Source organism: Phyllobates terribilis, unplaced genomic scaffold (genome assembly GCF_046119375.1).
Source record: "Phyllobates terribilis strain yellow unplaced genomic scaffold, ASM4611937v1 Scaffold_8__6_contigs__length_399053987, whole genome shotgun sequence".
NCBI classification, from domain to species: domain Eukaryota; kingdom Metazoa; phylum Chordata; class Amphibia; order Anura; family Dendrobatidae; genus Phyllobates; species Phyllobates terribilis.
In genome coordinates this window covers 377,041,743-377,063,026 of record NW_027362768.1, presented here as the reverse complement: position 1 = coordinate 377,063,026, position 21,284 = coordinate 377,041,743, and the positions used below count along the sequence as shown (strand labels likewise).

Genomic DNA, 21,284 nt, shown 5'->3' with positions numbered 1-21,284 from the left:
CAGTAATGTAATGTATGTACACAGTGACTGCACCAGCTGAATAGTGAGTGCAGCTCTGGAGTATAATACAGGATGTAACTCAGGATCAGTAATGTAATGTATGTACACAGTGACTCCACCAGCAGAATAGTGAGTGCAGCTCTGGAGGATAATACAGGATGTAACTCAGGATCAGTAATGTAATGTAATGTATGTACACAGTGACTGCACCAGCAGAATAGTGAGTGCAGCTCTGGAGTATAATACAGGATGTAACTCAGGATCAGTAATGTAATGTATGTACACAGTGACTGCACCAGCAGAATAGTGAGTGCAGCTCTGGAGTATAATACAGGATGTAACTCAGGATCAGTAATGTAATGTATGTACACAGTGACTGCACCAGCAGAATAGTGAGTGCAGCTCTAGAGTATAATACAGGATGTAACTCAGGATCAGTAATGTAATGTATGTACACGGTGACTGCACCAGCAGAATAGTGAGTGCAGCTCTGGGGTATAATACAGGATGTAACTCAGGATCAGTAATGTAATGTATGTACACAGTGACTCCACCAGCAGAATAGTGAGTGCAGCTCTGGAGGATACTGCAGGATGCAACTCAGGATCAGTAATGTAATGTAATGTATGTACACAGTGACTGCACCAGCAGAATAGTGAGTGCAGCTCTGGAGGATAATACAGGATGTAACTTAGGATCAGTAATGTAATGTATATACACAGTGACTGCACCAGCAGAATAGTGAGTGCAGCTCTGGAGTATAATACAGGATGTAACTCAGGATCAGTAATGTAATGTATGTACACAGTGACTGCACCAGCAGAATAGTGAGCGCAGCTCTGGAGTATAATACAGGATGTAACTCAGGATCAGTAATGTAATGTATGTACACAGTGACTCCACCAGCAGAATAGTAAGTGCAACTCTGGAGGATAATACAGGATGTAACTCAGGATCAGTAATGTAATGTATATACACAGTGACTGCACCAGCAGAATAGTGAGTGCAGCTCTGGAGTATAATACAGGAGGTAACTCAGGATCAGTAATGTAATGTATGTACACAGTGACTGCACCAGCAGAATAGTGAGTGCAGCTCTAGAGTATAATACAGGATGTAACTCAGGATCAGTAATGTAATGTATGTACACGGTGACTGCACCAGCAGAATAGTGGGTGCAGCTCTGGAGTATAATACAGGATGTAACTCAGGATCAGTAATGTAATGTATGTACACAGTGACTCCACCAGCAGAATAGTGAGTGCAGCTCTGGAGGATACTGCAGGATGCAACTCAGGATCAGTAATGTAATGTATGTACACAGTGACTGCACAAGCAGAATAGTGAGTGCAGCTCTGGAGGATAATACAGGATGTAACTCAGGATCAGTAATGTAATGTATATACACAGTGACTGCACCAGCAGAATAGTGAGTGCAGCTCTGGAGTATAATACAGGAGGTAACTCAGGATCAGTAATGTAATGTATGTACACAGTGACTGCACCAGCAGAATAGTGAGTGCAGCTCTGGAGTATAATACAGGATGTAACTCAGGATCAGTAATGTAATGTATGTACACAGTGACTGCACCAGCAGAATAGTGAGTGCAGCTCTGGGGTATAATACAGGATGTAACTCAGGATCAGTAATGTAATGTATGTACACAGTGACTGCACCAGCAGAATAGTGAGTGCAGCTCTGGAGGATACTGCAGGATGCAACTCAGGATCAGTAATGTAATGTATGTACACAGTGACTGCACCAGCAGAATAGTGAGTGCAGCTCTGGAGGATAATACAGGATGTAACTTAGGATCAGTAATGTAATGTATATACACAGTGACTGCACCAGCAGAATAGTGAGTGCAGCTCTGGAGTATAATACAGGAGGTAACTCAGGATCAGTAATGTAATGTATGTACACAGTGACTGCACCAGCAGAATAGTGAGCGCAGCTCTGGAGTATAATACAGGATGTAACTCAGGATCAGTAATGTAATGTATGTACACAGTGACTCCACCAGCAGAATAGTGAGTGCAGCTCTGGAGGATAATACAGGATGTAACTCAGGATCAGTAATGTAATGTATATACACAGTGACTGCACCAGCAGAATAGTGAGTGCAGCTCTGGAGTATAATACAGGAGGTAACTCAGGATCAGTAATGTAATGTATGTACACAGTGACTGCACCAGCAGAATAGTGAGTGCAGCTCTAGAGTATAATACAGGATGTAACTCAGGATCAGTAATGTAATGTATGTACACGGTGACTGCACCAGCAGAATAGTGAGTGCAGCTCTGGGGTATAATACAGGATGTAACTCAGGATCAGTAATGTAATGTATGTACACAGTGACTCCACCAGCAGAATAGTGAGTGCAGCTCTGGAGGATACTGCAGGATGCAACTCAGGATCAGTAATGTAATGTATGTACACAGTGACTGCACCAGCAGAATAGTGAGTGCAGCTCTGGAGGATAATACAGGATGTAACTCAGGATCAGTAATGTAATGTATATACACAGTGACTGCACCAGCAGAATAGTGAGTGCAGCTCTGGAGTATAATACAGGAGGTAACTCAGGATCAGTAATGTAATGTATGTACACAGTGACTGCACCAGCAGAATAGTGAGTGCAGCTCTGGAGTATAATACAGGAGGTAACTCAGGATCAGTAATGTAATGTATATACACAGTGACTCCACCAGCAGAATAGTGAGTGCAGCTCTGGAGGATACTGCAGGATGCAATTCAGGATCAGTAATGTAATGTATGTACACAGTGACTGCACCAGCAGAATAGTGAGTGCAGCTCTGGAGGATAATACAGGATGTAACTCAGGATCAGTAATGTAATGTATGTGCACAGTGACTGCACCAGCAGAATAGTGAGTGCAGCTCTGGAGTATAATACAGGAGGTAACTCAGGATCAGTAATGTAATGTATGTACACAGTGACTGCACCAGCAGAATAGTGAGTGCAGCTCTGGAGTATAATACAGGATGTAACTCAGGATCAGTAATGTAATGTATGTACACAGTGACTGTACCAGCAGAATAGTGAGTGCAGCTCTGGAGTATAATACAGGATGTAACTCAGGATCAGTAATGTAATGTATGTACACAGTGACTGCACCAGCAGAATAGTGAGTGCAGCTCTGGAGTATAATACAGGATGTAACTCAGGATCAGTAATGTAATGTATGTACACTGTGACTGCACCAGCAGAATAGTGAGTGCAGCTCTGGAGGATAATACAGGATGTAACTCAGGATCAGTAATGTAATGTATATACACAGTGACTGCACCAGGAGAATAGTGAGTGCAGCTCTGGAGTATAATACAGGATGTAACTCAGGATCAGTAATGTAATGTAATGTATGTACACAGTGACTGCACCAGCAGAATAGTGAGTGCAGCTCTAGAGTATAATACAGGATGTAACTCAGGATCAGTAATGTAATGTATGTACACAGTGACTGCACCAGCAGAATAGTGAGTGCAGCTCTGGAGGATAATACAGGATGTAACTCAGGATCAGTAATGTAATGTATATACACAGTGACTGCACCAGCAGAATAGTGAGTGCAGCTCTGGAGTATAATACAGGAGGTAACTCAGGATCAGTAATGTAATGTATGTACACAGTGACTGCACCAGCAGAATAGTGAGTGCAGCTCTGGAGGATAATACAGGATGTAACTCAGGATCAGTAATGTAATGTAATGTATGTACACAGTGACTGCACCAGCAGAATAGTGAGTGCAGCTCTAGAGTATAATACAGGATGTAACTCAGGATCAGTAATGTAATGTATGTACACGGTGACTGCACCAGCAGAATAGTGAGTGCAGCTCTGGGGTATAATACAGGATGTAACTCAGGATCAGTAATGTAATGTATGTACACAGTGACTCCACCAGCAGAATAGTGAGTGCAGCTCTGGAGGATACTGCAGGATGCAACTCAGGATCAGTAATGTAATGTATGTACACAGTGACTGCACCAGCAGAATAGTGAGTGCAGCTCTGGAGGATAATACAGGATGTAACTTAGGATCAGTAATGTAATGTATATACACAGTGACTGCACCAGCAGAATAGTGAGTGCAGCTCTGGAGTATAATACAGGAGGTAACTCAGGATCAGTAATGTAATGTATGTACACAGTGACTGCACCAGCAGAATAGTGAGCGCAGCTCTGGAGTATAATACAGGATGTAACTCAGGATCAGTAATGTAATGTATGTACACAGTGACTCCACCAGCAGAATAGTGAGTGCAGCTCTGGAGGATAATACAGGATGTAACTCAGGATCAGTAATGTAATGTATATACACAGTGACTGCACCAGCAGCATAGTGAGTGCAGCTCTGGAGTATAATACAGGAGGTAACTCAGGATCAGTAATGTAATGTATGTACACAGTGACTGCACCAGCAGAATAGTGAGTGCAGCTCTAGAGTATAATACAGGATGTAACTCAGGATCAGTAATGTAATGTATGTACACGGTGACTGCACCAGCAGAATAGTGAGTGCAGATCAGGGGTATTATACAGGATGTAACTCAGGATCAGTAATGTAATGTATGTACACAGTGACTCCACCAGCAGAATAGTGAGTGCAGCTCTGGAGGATACTGCAGGATGCAACTCAGGATCAGTAATGTAATGTATGTACACAGTGACTGCACCAGCAGAATAGTGAGTGCAGCTCTGGAGGATAATACAGGATGTAACTCAGGATCAGTAATGTAATGTATATACACAGTGACTGCACCAGCAGAATAGTGAGTGCAGCTCTGGAGTATAATACAGGATGTAACTCAGGATCAGTAATGTAATGTATGTACACAGTGACTCCACCAGCAGAATAGTGAGTGCAGCTCTGGAGGATACTGCAGGATGCAACTCAGGATCAGTAATGTAATGTATGTACACAGTGACTGCACCAGCAGAATAGTGAGTGCAGCTCTGGAGGATAATACAGGATGTAACTCAGGATCAGTAATGTAATGTATATACACAGTGACTGCACCAGCAGAATAGTGAGTGCAGCTCTGGAGTATAATACAGGATGTAACTCAGGATCAGTAATGTAATGTATGTACACAGTGACTGCACCAGCAGAATAGTGAGTGCAGCTCCGGAGTATAATACAGGATGTAACTCAGGATCAGTAATGTAATGTATGTGCACAGTGACTGCACCAGCAGAATAGTGAGTGCAGCTCTGGGGTATAATACAGGATGTAACTCAGGATCAGTAATGTAATGTATGTACACAGTGACTCCACCAGCAGAATAGTGAGTGCAGCTCTGGAGGATAATACAGGATGTAACTCAGGATCAGTAATGTAATGTATATACACAGTGACTGCACCAGCAGAATAGTGAGTGCAGCTCTGGAGTATAATACAGGAGGTAACTCAGGATCAGTAATGTAATGTATGTACACAGTGACTGCACCAGCAGAATAGTGAGTGTAGCTCTAGAGTATAATACAGGATGTAACTCAGGATCAGTAATGTAATGTATGTACACGGTGACTGCACCAGCAGAATAGTGAGTGCAGCTCTGGGGTATAATACAGGATGTAACTCAGGATCAGTAATGTAATGTATGTACACAGTGACTGCACCAGCAGAATAGTGAGTGCAGCTCTGGAGTATAATACAGGATGTAACTCAGGATCAGTAATGTAATGTATGTACACTGTGACTGCACCAGCAGAATAGTGAGTGCAGCTCTGGAGGATAATACAGGATGTAACTCAGGATCAGTAATGTAATGTATATACACAGTGACTGCACCAGGAGAATAGTGAGTGCAGCTCTGGAGTATAATACAGGATGTAACTCAGGATCAGTAATGTAATGTAATGTATGTACACAGTGACTGCACCAGCAGAATAGTGAGTGCAGCTCTAGAGTATAATACAGGATGTAACTCAGGATCAGTAATGTAATGTATGTACACAGTGACTGCACCAGCAGAATAGTGAGTGCAGCTCTGGAGTATAATACAGGATGTAACTCAGGATCAGTAATGTAATGTATGTGCACAGTGACTGCACCAGCAGAATAGTGAGTGCAGCTCTGGAGTATAATACAGGATGTAACTCAGGATCAGTAATGTAATGTATGTACACAGTGACTGCACCAGCAGAATAGTGAGTGCAGCTCTGGGGTATAATACAGGATGTAACTCAGGATCAATAATGTAATGTATGTACACAGTGACTCCACCAGCAGAATAGTGAGTGCAGCTCTGGAGGATAATACAGGATGTAACTCAGGATCAGTAATGTAATGTATGTACACAGTGACTGCACCAGCAGAATAGTGAGTGCAGCTCTAGAGTATAATACAGGATGTAACTCAGGATCAGTAATGTAATGTATGTACACGGTGACTGCACCAGCAGAATAGTGAGTGCAGCTCTGGGGTATAATACAGGATGTAACTCAGGATCAGTAATGTAATGTATGTACACAGTGACTCCACCAGCAGAATAGTGAGTGCAGCTCTGGAGGATACTGCAGGATGCAACTCAGGATCAGTAATGTAATGTATGTACACAGTGACTGCACCAGCAGAATAGTGAGTGCAGCTCTGGAGGATAATACAGGATGTAACTTAGGATCAGTAATGTAATGTATATACACAGTGACTGCACCAGCAGAATAGTGAGTGCAGCTCTGGAGTATAATACAGGAGGTAACTCAGGATCAGTAATGTAATGTATGTACACAGTGACTGCACCAGCAGAATAGTGAGCGCAGCTCTGGAGTATAATACAGGATGTAACTCAGGATCAGTAATGTAATGTATGTACACAGTGACTCCACCAGCAGAATAGTGAGTGCAGCTCTGGAGTATAATACAGGATGTAACTCAGGATCAGTAATGTAATGTATGTACACAGTGACTCCACCAGCAGAATAGTGAGTGCAGCTCTGGAGTATAATACAGGATGTAACTCAGGATCAGTAATGTAATGTATATACACAGTGACTGCATCAGCAGAATAGTGAGTGCAGCTCTGGAGTATAATACAGGAGGTAACTCAGGATCAGTAATGTAATGTATGTACACAGTGACTGCACCAGCAGAATAGTGAGTGCAGCTCTAGAGTATAATACAGGATGTAACTCAGGATCAGTAATGTAATGTATGTACACGGTGACTGCACCAGCAGAATAGTGAGTGCAGCTCTGGGGTATAATACAGGATGTAACTCAGGATCAGTAATGTAATGTATGTACACAGTGACTCCACCAGCAGAATAGTGAGTGCAGCTCTGGAGGATACTGCAGGATGCAACTCAGGATCAGTAATGTAATGTATGTACACAGTGACTGCACCAGCAGAATAGTGAGTGCAGCTCTGGAGAATAATACAGGATGTAACTCAGGATCAGTAATGTAATGTATGTACACAGTGACTGCACCAGCAGAATAGTGAGTGCAGCTCTGGAGTATAATACAGGAGGTAACTCAGGATCAGTAATGTAATGTATGTACACAGTGACTGCACCAGCAGAATAGTGAGTGCAGCTCTGGAGTATAATACAGGATGTAACTCAGGATCAGTAATGTAATGTATGTACACAGTGACTGCACCAGCAGAATAGTGAGTGCAGCTCTGGGGTATAATACAGGATGTAACTCAGGATCAGTAATGTAATGTATGTACACAGTGACTCCACCAGCAGAATAGTGAGTGCAGCTCTGGAGGATAATACAGGATGTAACTCAGGATCAGTAATGTAATGTATATACACAGTGACTGCACCAGCAGAATAGTGAGTGCAGCTCTGGAGTATAATACAGGAGGTAACTCAGGATCAGTAATGTAATGTATGTACACAGTGACTGCACCAGCAGAATAGTGAGTGCAGCTCTGGAGTATAATACAGGAGGTAACTCAGGATCAGTAATGTAATGTATATACACAGTGACTGCACCAGCAGAATAGTGAGTGCAGCTCTAGAGTATAATACAGGATGTAACTCAGGATCAGTAATGTATGTACACGGTGACTGCACCAGCAGAATAGTGAGTGCAGCTCTGGGGTATAATACAGGATGTAACTCAGGATCAGTAATGTAATGTATGTACACAGTGACTCCACCAGCAGAATAGTGAGTGCAGCTCTGGAGGATAATACAGGATGTAACTCAGGATCAGTAATGTAATGTATATACACAGTGACTGCACCAGCAGAATAGTGAGTGCAGCTCTGGAGGATAATACAGGATGTAACTCAGGATCAGTAATGTAATGTATATACACAGTGACTGCACCAGCAGAATAGTGAGTGCAGCTCTGGAGTATAATACAGGAGGTAACTCAGGATCAGTAATGTAATGTATGTACACAGTGACTGCGCTAGCAGAATAGTGAGTGCAGCTCTGGAGTATAATACAGGATGTAACTCAGGATCAGTAATGTAATGTATGTACACAGTGACTGCACCAGCAGAATAGTGAGTGCAGCTCTGGAGTATAATACAGGATGTAACTCAGGATCAGTAATGTAATGTATGTACACAGTGACTGCATCAGCAGAATAGTGAGTGCAGCTCTGGAGTATAATACAGGATGTAACTCAAGATAAGTCTTAATAGTAGCTATAGAGGATGTGCACCTGATATTTGTTTGCCCCAGATCCCGCTCTTTGGCTGCGGTTTAGTTCACCATCAGGACAGAGCTGTGTCTATGGTTTAGTCTCTGTTCATACAAGGACTCTGTGCTGTGTCTCAGTCTCGCTGCTTTTATCTCCTTTCCTGCCGCTTTGTGCTCAGTAGTGAAGATCGTTCGTGGAAGAATCATCTTCTGCCTTCATCTAAAGTCTAAAGCACATTCACAGATATCCCCCCACCTGCAGTGATCAGGGGGCAGATATTCCTCTCCTGTACTGTTCCAGCATCATCCCTCAATATTTTTTCTTATAGTGCTCCTGTCCTTCCGCACACAATCTGTAGAAAATATGATGTTCCTGTCCCCATTCTCCCATAGACAACGATGCCTTTGGTGCAGATAACTCTCTCAACTTCCTGATTCTGCATCTTGCCATCCACTCTTTTTCAGTGGGTGATTCCTTTTCATTAGCATTCTGCCAGAACTATATGAGCAGGAACTACCTGTCTCACACACTGCTTCTAGCATTGTCCAATGGCCGGTCTGCCTTACTGGAAAGCTGCCTCTATAGTGTGACAGGAGCGCTCACTTCCTGCAGAAAGACCCTACCTATTTCCTGCAAAGATGAAAACCACCCCACTGCCCCTGTAGAGGGAAAGACCTGTCCCCCACTACCTGTGACTCATCTCGGCATATCGGATGGTAAAGATGGATGACACTTGACAACAGGCAGCGGATAGATAGGAGACACTCAGTGGCCGAAGCTTTGCAGTAGGGAGACCAAGTTGTCAAAGTATCAGGAGGTGACCATCATTTATTGCTACCTGCTATACCACAGACTTCCTATCCGCCCCACACAGACTTGTACATGTCACAGAGCAGAGGAAGTTTGAGACGCCGGCAGCCACAGGATGTCTATAGATCCTCAGATCACAGCGCAGCCATAGAAATTATTGTTTGTTCCTTGAGAAAACACAAAAGTTATTCTACAGATTCTGCAAATCCGAAGCAGCAGAAAAATGAAATAATTCAATATTTTATTCCAAGAATTAAACAAAATGTTTACAAATAAAGAGCAAAATTTCAGTTTTATAAAAGGAAACGATTGTGGGAACATTGGGGAGTCTCCAGTATAAAGGATGTGACTTTTGGGATATTTTATTAAAGGGGTTGTCTACCCTGTTTATAATGTTTGTTTGGGGTTTTTATTAACCAAAGAGCCCAAGTACACCCTAAAAAATTAAATCACAAACTTGCTGACCAGCCCCCCCCCCATCTCTCCTCCTTCTACAAACATGAGCAGCTGCAGCGGTGAGCGAGCAGCTGCTCAGGTCCCAAACACTCCAGAAAACAAGGAAAGGCGAGTGGCAGCGGCACAGGACCAGTAGGTGCTTTTAATTGTGTTAGAGCACTTAGGATCACGGTATAATAAAGAAAAAAAAAGGTGGACAATCCCTTTAATTGCCTCTTATCATTCACAAGCTGCACTAATAGCACCGCTCTCACCGCTCGTATGGGAATTATTTACAGACGTTTGTACATATAACGTTATAGAGGAGTTCACCGCAGCGCAGGAGTCAGAGAACGGGTCCATGACTTTCATCGATCGCACAGATTATGTCTGAGTATCGCTTGTGAATCGTAAAAGGAAAAATTGAGAAAAATCCCTCGAGCAGCAGCCGCCTGCCATTATTTACCGGACCCAGGGGCCATAAATAGAATGATCAAATCAGTAGGATTTAGGGCGCCCGGACTTTTGATGCGCCACTTTCTGCAGCAGCCTGTACCCAGCATTTTGCAGCCCGAAAAAAAAAAAAGCTTTAAAGCTGCACAACACATGGACACAGGCCCTGGGCTCCGATACAATACAGCAGCCACCGGATGCTGAAAATCAATATGTCAAATATTCCACTTAAAAGAACTTTTCGCTTGAGGAGTAACCAAAAAAAAACTATAGGAAAATAAGACAAAAATGCCACAAAATCAGATCTTAGGAGAAGGGGGGAAATCTGTAGTTTCATTTTGGCCGTGAAAGAGTTAATAAGAGCTTTGTCCTTCTGAGATTTATTCTGATAGAGCAGGAAGTCTGAATTCATGGTCCGGATGCACGGAAGGGTCACTGCTCGTTCTGGTGTCCGTCTGTCACAGCAGACACGGCCCCCTGGCCCTTGTTTACATCGCTGATCAGCGCCCACTGACCGTCCACCGACTCCTTCCACAAAGTCACCTAGAAACAGGAGGAGAGAAGGGGTTAATAGAGAAGAATTTCATGCACTGACCCTCGTGGCTCTTCCGCCGTGCACCATACCTTGTTGTCGCCCCCAGACACGGCCAGGATGTTGGCGGTGATGGACCAGCTCACGTGCCAGACGACATCGTTAAATTTGTGCAGCAGTTTCGGGGTCCAGCTGTTACTGGTCGGGTCGTCACAAGTCCAAATGTAAACTCTGCCATCCTGCAAAAAGACGACGAGAGACTCAGGACACGGCAGGCGCACCCCTCCACCATCACACCATGAGCCGCCCCAACCGGGCGTTACCTGAGAGCAGCTGGCAATGGTGCTGGTAGGGAGCCCGATAGACGGGGCCCAGGCCACGTCCCGCACCCAGTCACTGTGTGCCTCCAGCTTCTGATCCTCCTTCCATTGCCCGTCCTCCTCCCTGCGGACACAAGGATAAGCTCCGTTACAGCGGCCGTGTTATCACCTCTATATAATGGTGTCTTATAACGGCTACATTCACACGCTGCAAAAATGGCCTCAAGAATCTGCACCAAAAGTAGTCGGGATTTGTCGCTGCAGATTGGGGCTAACATAAAATGTATATAAAAACCCAAAACGCTACTCTCCCCCCTCTCCTGACGCTTCCTTCTGCCAATGTCACCCATGTGACCGGTGCTGCAATGACACCGGAGAAGACATTACTGCAAGTGGTCGTGCTATACAGAGACCAGCAAGGAACCCGGAAGACACCAGGGGAGGCGAGAATAGCACATTTATAGTTTACCCAATGTACAGCAGCAATTCTGCAACAACGGGGGCTTGTTGTGGAGTCCGACATCCCTACTGATGTCAACTGGGAAAATCTGCGACATGGATTTAATTTCTCAAGGTGTCTGGATGAAACTTGTCATCCACTATGCTACTTTTTTGCGGACTGCAAACACCAGGTGTAGACACGGCCTAAGGATCTGATTCTTACGTATTAGATCCTGGACGCGAGTTGTCTCTGCCCTACAGATAATTCATCCAGATGGACGCTGCACTCCCCAGATACTAGCGGCACGGACTGTGGGTGACCGTCTATCTGCTCCAACTTCATCAATACTGAGAGCGGAGGTCGCAGCACGCACAGGCAAAGCACATGCTGGGACCAAAGGACTGCACCTCATGTAAAAGGGCAAAGCTATCCCAGTGCTATGGGGGACCGGTATCATATCCAGTGATTTACCTGCAACCCCCTTTGAGCAGAAGTAATAGGCGGATTGAGTTCACTTATACGAGTAACAGGTAAAACCACTGAAACTTGCGATAAAACATGACATGTAAATTCCTTGTATTACCAATATGACGCCTGCATGCGGCATGTGACTACCCAAGTTGTCACTTACCTCCAGATTTTTACCAGGTTGTCGCATCCCCCGGAGACAAATCTCTTGATGTAGTTCGGCCTCTGTCCAGACGGCTGATCCACTAAACTGCCCGGGACGACAGACGGAGCCCAGCTGACCGCGTTACACCCGATCTAAATGTGACAGAAACGTCTACACTGAGACCGCGGCACAACAGTATCTATCATGGAAAAATCTTGTCTTAAAGAGACAACCCTACTGGGTTTATATAGTAAATCCGTTTATTTACCGGTACGTACCGTGTGAGCGTTGCTGATTTTTTTGACGTCCCAGGGGCCATCACCCGTGTAGGTGAGGAGGGAAATTGCGCCATCTGAACTGCCACAGGCCAACATCAGCCCAAAGTCATGAGGGGCCCAGCACACAGAATTCACTGAACCGGACACAGAACAGAATTACAAGCTGCAAATGTGGTCCTATATCAGAACACTTCATGGGGGGAAGGGAGGCAACAAGCGCAGACCATCCCAACCGCTGCACTACTACCCCCATCATACCGCCAGGCGTAATCACCTGAAGAGTCGTGGCCGGTGTATTCGTACGTCTTGTCCCAGGTCCCATTCTCTTCTTTCCATATAATAACCTTGCGATCATAGGAGCAGGACGCCAGGATGTTTCCGTACATAGGATGAGCCCAGGCCACCTGCCAGACCGGCCCCTCGTGGCTGCAACGCAAAACCAAAAGTTATGGAGGGATGAAAGAAGGTCTCAAATGTGAATGAAAAGGGAAAAAACAAACAGCGTCCTATATACCTCAAAGAGAATTTTGCTAACTTTTAAGTTTAACAAAAAAAAAGGTAAACTTTTGGAAGTGAATATATTAAATAATGTTTTCAGTCTCGCTCTGATCACATCTATAAATGTGTGGTATCTGTGTACGACTGGTCATGGCGAACCCTTTTAGGTCAGGTACCCCCCCTCCTTCTGTCAAACCACCTAGATGCTCCAATTGCTATTGACAGCATCATTTAAGAAGTTAAACGACCGAGATCAGAGAAGATGATCGATCCCGGCCGTACAACATTCAGCGACTGTGCACATTGGGAGGGGGGGTATAACTAGGGTGTTACTGTGACAGACTGATGGCACATTCCCCCGGAATACATGGGGGTCCGACCACTGAAACGGACGCCAATCCTGAGAACCTGGGTCGTTTCTTTTCCAGGGCCTGCTGTAGGATTGTTGGTTTCCCGTCACACTTTGGCCTCATGACTGTGAGAGCGCAGGTTCTGGGTTATGTAAAGGTCGGCCTCGCTCACCCCCGCAGATCAGCAATCAGGATCTGACCGCCATTCTTTACATCAAAGATCTTCACGGATCTGTCGGAGGAGCAGGTGGCCAGACGGGTGCCGTAATAATCCATCTGAGCGTCGTGCTGAAAAGACAAGAGCGGAACGTAAATCGTCCAAATACACAAAGAACGACCAGAATATAAGAGACTCAAGAGCGGCTTGTAAGGAGAACAGCGGCAATACTGACGGCCGGGTGAGAGCCGCAGGTAGACCACCAGAGGCTACAACACAGCATGTTATGCACTATGAACACCAGGGGGCAGCACTGAACACATCCACCTAATGGTTGCACATGCTCAGTCGTTCTCTGCAGGTCTCTGCATAGTGACCCTCCGCTCACTGCAAGCAGCCAGTAGGAACAGCTTTCTGCCTAATTGTCAGGGAAGTAAAAGTCTCGGCAGCACAGTTGAGAAGCCTGCTTCTACAGGGTAGGTAAGAAACGGCTACATTGTCAGCTGCCAGAGGGGGAAGGAGACTCATTCTGACCAGAGAAAACCCCCAGCAGAACAAAGGGGGACACATAAGAGCAATAACAGTGTGTGCACAGCAGCCATTAGCAGCACTGGGCTCCTCACATTACATTGCGGTGTTTGCTCTGCTCGTTTCCTGTACACAGCACCAGATGAAATCTCTACAGAAAAGTAAATGACAGATAAGAAGCCGGATGGTCCACTCACAATCATATCCTCGTGGGAGGTGTCCACAGTGTTGATTACGGAAACCTGAGAAAAAGAAAGGTTGGAGGTCAGATGACATGTTCGGTGACAACGGACCGTCCATGACCGCACGCACCCGTACCATCAGGGACCAGCCCCGCACCTACTACCACAAGCACTAAGAGCAGCTGCATCCGCAGCCCCGTGTAAGAACGACGCATCGCCGGCAGCCCCGTGTAAGAACGACGTATCGCCGGCAGCCCCGTGTAAGAACTACGTATCGCCGGCAGCCCCGTGTAAGAACTACGTATCGCCGGCAGCCCCGTGTAAGAACTACGTATCGCCGGCAGCCCCGTGTAAGAACGACGCATCGCCGGCAGCCCCGTGTAAGAACGACGCATCGCCGGCAGCCCCGTGTAAGAATGACGCATCGCCGGCAGCCCCGTGTAAGAATGACGCATCGCCGGCAGCCCCGTGTAAGAATGACGCATCGCCGGCAGCCCCGTGTAAGAATGACGCATCGCCGGCAGCCCCGTGTAAGAATGACGCATCGCCGGCAGCCCCGTGTAAGAATGACGCATCGCCGGCAGCCCCGTGTAAGAATGACGTATCGCCGGCAGCCCCGTGTAAGAATGACGTATCGCCAGCAGCCCCATGTAAGAACGACGTATCTCCGGCAGCCCCACCGCAGTCCTATGTAAATTTCATATGCTGCCCTCAATCCTATGTATATATCACCTTTCTTGCAGGCCTATGCAAGAATGTAGTCATATGTAAATATGGCCCCTCGTCTGCAGTCCTATGTAAACATATAACCCTGCCAGCAGCCATATGTCATCTTGCTCGCAGTTCTATGTAAAACGAAATCTTAGCTCCGCTACATCCGTATAGTGTCCCCGGCCCTCCCTGCCTCAGCTGTGGCCCTATCGCTCCGGGAGCCCCGGCCTATTCCTCCGCTCCTGCGGCCCCCGAGGTGGACAGCCCGGGGATGACACGCACCATGGTGTCGCTCTGCTCTCTGTCTCTCCGGTGTCTGTCAGACGTGGCAGCTCCCGGCGGCTCCAGCAGCTTCCAGCGGTGCAGAGCGGCTTCCGGTCCGGGTAGGTGAAGTTTCCTGAGTACAAAGGTTCCGCCCACACATCACACAGGATAGGATTAGATACATGGCTCAGCAGACAGTATCACACAGGATAAGATTAGATACACAGCTCAGCAGACAGTATCACACAGGATAGGATTAGATACACAGCTCAGCAGACAGTATCACACGGATAGGATTAGATACACGGCTCAGCAAAGAGTATCACACAGGATAGGATTAGATACACGGCTCAGCAGACAGTATCACACAGGAGAGGATTAGATACACAGCTTAGCAGACAGTATCACACAGGATAGGATTAGATACACGGCTCAGCAGACAGTATCACACAGGATAGGATTAGATACACAGCTCAGCAGACAGTATCACACAGGATAGGATTAGATACACGGCTCAGCAGACAGTATCACACAGGATAGGATTAGATACACGGCTCAGCAGACAGTATCACACAGGATAGGATTAGATACACGGCTCAGCAGACAGTATCACACAGGAGAGGATTAGATACACGGCTCAGCAGACAGTATCACACAGGATAGGATTAGATCCACGGCTCAGCAGACAATATCACACCGAATAGGATTAGATACACGGCTCAGCAGACAGTATCACACAGGATAGGATTAGATACACAGCTCAGCAGACAGTATCACACAGGATAGGATTAGATACACGGCTCAGCAGACAGTATCACACAGGAGAGGATTAGATACACGGCTCAGCAGACAGTATCACACAGGATAGGATTAGATACACGGCTCAGCAGACAGTATCACACAGGATAGGATTAGATACACGGCTCAGCAGACAGTATCACACAGGAGAGGATTAGATACACGGCTCAGCAGACAGTATCACACAGGAGAGGATTAGATACACGGCTCAGCAGACAGTATCACACAGGAGAGGATTAGATACACGGCTCAGCAGACAGTATCACACAGGATAGGATTAGATACACGGCTCAGCAGACAGTATCACACAGTATAGGATTAGATACACAGCTCAGCAGACAGTATCACACAGGATAGGATTAGATACACGGCTCAGCAGACAGTATCACACAGGATAGGATTAGATACACGGCTCAGCAGACAGTATCACACAGGATAGGATTAGATACACAGCTCAGCAGACAGTATCACACATGATAGGATTAGATACACAGCTCCGCAGACAGTATCACACAGGATATGATTAGATACACGGCTCAGCAGACAGTATCACACAGGAGAGGATTAGATACACGGCTCAGCAGACAGTATCACACAGGATAGGATTAGATCCACGGCTCAGCAGACAGTATCACACAGGAGAGGATTAGATACACGGCTCAGCAGACAGTATCACACAGTATAGGATTAGATACACGGCTCAGCAGACAGTATCACACAGGATAGGATTAGATACACAGCTCAGCAGTCAGTATCACACAGGATAGGATTAGATACACGGCTCAGCAGACAGTATCACACAGGAGAGGATTAGATACACGGCTCAGCAGACAGTATCACACAGGATAGGATTAGATCCACGGCTCAGCAGACAGTATCACACAGGATATGATTAGATACATGGCTCAGCAGACAGTATCACACAGTATAGGATTAGATACACAGCTCAGCAGACAGTATCACACAGGATAGGATTAGATACACGGCTCAGCAGACAGTATCACACAGGATATGATTAGATACATGGCTCAGCAGACAGTATCACACAGTATAGGATTAGATACACAGCTCAGCAGACAGTATCACACAGGATAGGATTAGATACACAGCTCAGCAGTCAGTATCACACAGGATAGGATTAGATACACAGCTCAGCAGTCAGTATCACACTAGATAGGATTAGATACACAGCTCAGCAGACAGTATCACACAGGATAGGATTAGATACACGGCTCAGCAGACAGTATCACACAGGATAGGATTAGATACACAGCTCAGCAGACAGTATCACACAGGATAGGATTAGATACACAGCTCAGCAGTCAGTATCACACAGGATAGGATTAGATACACAGCTCAGCAGTATCACACAGGATAGGATTAGATACACAGCTCAGCAGACAGTATCACACAGGAGAGGATTAGATACATGGCTCAGCAGACAGTATCACACAGGAGAGGATTAGATACACAGCTCAGCAGACAGTATCACACAGGAGAGGATTAGATACATGGCTCAGCAGACAGTATCACACAGGATAGGATTAGATACACTGCTCAGCAGACAGTATCACACAGGATAGGATTAGATACACAGCTCAGCAGACAGTATCACACAGGATAGGATTAGATACACAGCTCAGCAGACAGTATCACACAGGATAGGATTAGATACACGGCTCAGCAGACAGTATCACACAGGATAGGATTAGATACACGGCTCAGCAGACAGTATCACACAGGATAGGATTAGATACACGGCTCAGCAGACAGTATCACACAGGATAGGATTAGATACACGGCTCAGCAGACAGTATCACACAGGATAGGATTAGATACACGGCTCAGCAGACAGTATCACACAGGATAGGATTAGATACACTGCTCAGCAGACAGTATCACACAGGAGAGGATCAGATACACGGCTCAGCAGACAGTATCACACAGGATAAGATTAGATACACTGCTCAGGAGACGGTATCACACAGGATAGGATTAGATACACGGCTCAGCTGGCAGTATCACACAGGACAGGATTAGATACACGGCTCAGCAGGCAGTATCACACAGGATAGGATTAGATACACGGCTCAGCAGACAGTATCACACAGGATAGGATTAGATACACGGCTCAGCAGACAGTATCACACAGGATAGGATTAGATACACAGCTCAGCAGTCAGTATCACACAGGATAGGATTAGATACACAGCTCAGCAGAGAGTATCACACAGGATAGGATTAGATACACAGCTCAGCAGGCAGTATCACACAGGATAGGATTAGATACACGACTCATGCTGCAAATTGTCCCAAATGATCATGTGCAATGACCTTCTGTACCATTACATGATGGGGGCAGTAGTTTTGTGCCTTCTCATACCTGTGCTGCTTCCTCGATGGCGGTTGAGGTGGAGGACTCTCGGCGTTCTCGGAGGCGCTGGGTTTGTGTTGCCTCTTATCACCTGTATTCACAATGTCATTCACCTTCTGACATTGTTCTTATTAATCAGATCGGCAGCTGCTAATAGACCGTCACATCCCCCAGTTATTATATCTGGTTATATTACGCACTTCACTGCTTTAGACTTGATGGTGCTGTTATATTTATTATTGATTTATATGCATTTTCACATTATCAGTTTTCACGTTAAATATCAAGTTTCCATTTGCACTTTATTGTCAGCCATGGTCTTTATCACAATGCTGTATCTCCCTGGGGTGTAATGATTCGTTATTTTGTGCATTCAGTTACATTGTGGTTATTTCTACGCTCTGACCCTCCTCCTCCATTGTATCTTTTATTTTAATTAATTGATTTAATTAATTTTAAAGATTATGCATTTCATTTCTATTGTCATTATTTGGTCTCTTGCTGGATAGTTGCAGGTGAGGTCACCTTTTACTAATATCCTCCTGACTTTTGTTGTTACTTTGTGTCACATTTCAGGATCACCCTGTTATTATGTGGTGGTCCCTCCTGTATTTCTGCCTGGTGTCCAGCAGGGGTCTTTCCTTGGATGTCGCTCACCATCTATTAATAACATGGCAGTGTCAGGTTTTCCAGTGACTTCCAAAGAGGGGGCAGCAAACACGATCCCCTCACCCCCACATGACTCTCGTCGCCATATTTTCTCTGTACAGGGGTCAAAAGTTGCAGCCCCTCGTGTCCCACTGTGATTCCCTGTAGACTGGCTGCAGTGCTGCTGTCACCATGAGCAATGTCACCTATCATATCTCCAGCCTGCTGGAGAAGATGACGTCCAGTGACAAGGACTTCAGGTGAGGAGGGGACTCAGAAGGGACTGCAGGGCAGGGGCTGTAGGTAGGATTACAGCTACGGGGATAAATGCTACAACCTTTGTTAACTCATGCTGAAATAATGGGGGCACAGCGGCTCGCCATTCCTGCGTGACCCCATCACACGTTCCTGTTTTGTTTTTTTTTGCACTGAAGACATTTTTATAGCAATGGCCCTTTAAGTAGAGAACTGATCACCAAGTAGACAGAATTTCGCAGACAAAAATGTCCGCTGTATAATAGTGCGGGAGCTTTATAATGAGATATTAATGTATATAGAGGTCCTCAGTGCTGGAGATAACTGGTCAGGGGGATAGGGAGATTTCCGCACTTTCGATCTGTCACCTGGTCAATCAGGTTCTCATGGCTGATTACAGAGAACAGTACATACCACTCACTGATAAAACGTAGGGCACATAGCCTGGAGATATTGGATTTTACACCTTTCCTGCTTCCTCTTAAAGGTTCATGGCCACAAATGATCTGATGGTGGAGCTGCAGAAGGACTCCATCAAGTTAGATGAGGACAGCGAGCGGAGGGTGGTGAAGATGCTGCTGAAGCTGCTGGAGGACAAGAACGGAGAGGTGCAGAACCTAGCAGTGAAGTGGTGAGAGAGGTGTGGGGACTTAGAGGCCCTCTTGGGCATTGTCTGTAAATTTATGACTTCCCCATTGGCTCCAACATATGATTGATGGTCTTCATACTCTTCTACCCTCTTTTCTCCACACTACTTTCACAGTTGAGGTCCTTCTCGCTTTCCGGTTCTCCACCATATATTCACAGTTGAGGTCCCTGTCTCTCCAGTTCTCCACCACATTCACAGTTGAGGTCCCTCTATCTCCACCTTTCCACCATACATTCACAGTTGAGGTTCCTCTCTCTCCAGTTTCCACCATACATTCACAGTTGAAGTCCCTCCATCTTCAGTTTTCCACCATACAGTCATAGTTGAGGTCCCTCTCTCTTCAGTTCTCCACCATATAGTCATAGTTATTGAGGTCTCTCTATCTTCAATTCTGCACCATACATTCACAGGTGTTGAGGTCCCTCTATATCCAGTTCTCCACCATGCATTCACAGTTGTTGAGGTCTCTCTATCTTCAGTTTCCACCATACATTCACAGGTGTTGAGGTCTCTCTCTCTTCAGTTCTCCACCATATATTCACAATTGTTGAGGTCCCTCTATCTTCAGTTCTCCACCATACATTCACAGGTGTTGAGGTCCCTCTCTCTTCAGTTCTCCACCATACATTCACAATTGTTGAGGTCCCTCTATCTTCAGTTCTCCACCATACATTCACAGGTGTTGAGGTCCCTCTCTCTTCAGTTCTCCACCATACATTCACAGTTATTGAGGTCCCTCTATCTTCAGTTCTCCACCATACATTCACAGTTGTTGAGGTCCGTCTATCTTCAGTTCTCCACCATACATTCACAGTTATTGAGGTCCCTCTATCTTCAGTTCTCCACCATACATTCACAGTTGTTGAGGTCCCTCTCTCTTCAGTTGCCACCATACATTCACAGTTGTTGAGGTCCCTCTCTCTTCAGTTCTCCACCATGCATTCACAGTTGAGGTCCCTCTATCTTCAGTTCTCCACCATGCATTCACAGTTATTGAGGTCCCTCTATCTTCAGTTCTCCACCATACATTCACAGTTGTTGAGGTCCCTCTCTCTTCAGTTGCCACCATACATTCACAGTTGTTGAGGTCCGTCTATCTTCAGTTCTCCACCATACATTCACAGTTGTTGAGGTCCCTCTCTCTTCAGTTCTCCACCATACATTCACAGTTGTTGAGGTCCCTCTATCTTCAGTTCTCCACCATACATTCACAGTTGTTGAGGTCCCTCTATCTTCAGTTCTCCACCATTCATTCACAGGTGTTGAGGTCTCTCTATCTTCAGTTCTCCACCATACATTCACAGCTGAGGTTCCTCTCTCTCCAGTTTCCACCATACATTCACAGTTGAAGTCCCT

At 45.6% G+C, this 21,284-nt stretch overlaps 2 protein-coding genes across 3 annotated transcripts in view; one reads left to right on the top strand and one right to left on the bottom strand.

The window, feature by feature from the left end:
* Positions 1-21,284, top strand: part of LOC141157574 (cullin-associated NEDD8-dissociated protein 1-like) — a 46,759-nt gene that overhangs the window by 10,361 nt on the left and 15,114 nt on the right. The window contains exons 2-3 of one of the 2 annotated variants that reach the window (XM_073645012.1): positions 19,147-19,284; positions 19,767-19,910. In XM_073645012.1, coding sequence (XP_073501113.1) covers positions 19,217-19,284; positions 19,767-19,910 — 212 coding nt within the window. In that variant the 5' untranslated portion in view covers positions 19,147-19,216. Of the gene's footprint in view, positions 1-19,146; positions 19,285-19,766; positions 19,920-21,284 lie in introns of those variants that run through there. The other variant, XM_073645014.1, reaches the window with a different exon arrangement.
* Positions 9,666-15,337, bottom strand: SEC13 (SEC13 homolog, nuclear pore and COPII coat complex component). Its single transcript, XM_073645011.1, has 9 exons — positions 15,223-15,337; positions 14,245-14,289; positions 13,535-13,650; positions 12,789-12,940; positions 12,515-12,648; positions 12,255-12,388; positions 11,185-11,305; positions 10,954-11,100; positions 9,666-10,872 (listed from the first exon to the last, which is right to left on the bottom strand). The coding sequence occupies exons 1-9, from the start codon at positions 15,223-15,225 to the stop codon at positions 10,762-10,764; spliced, it is 963 nt and encodes a 320-aa protein (XP_073501112.1). The 5' UTR covers positions 15,226-15,337; the 3' UTR covers positions 9,666-10,761.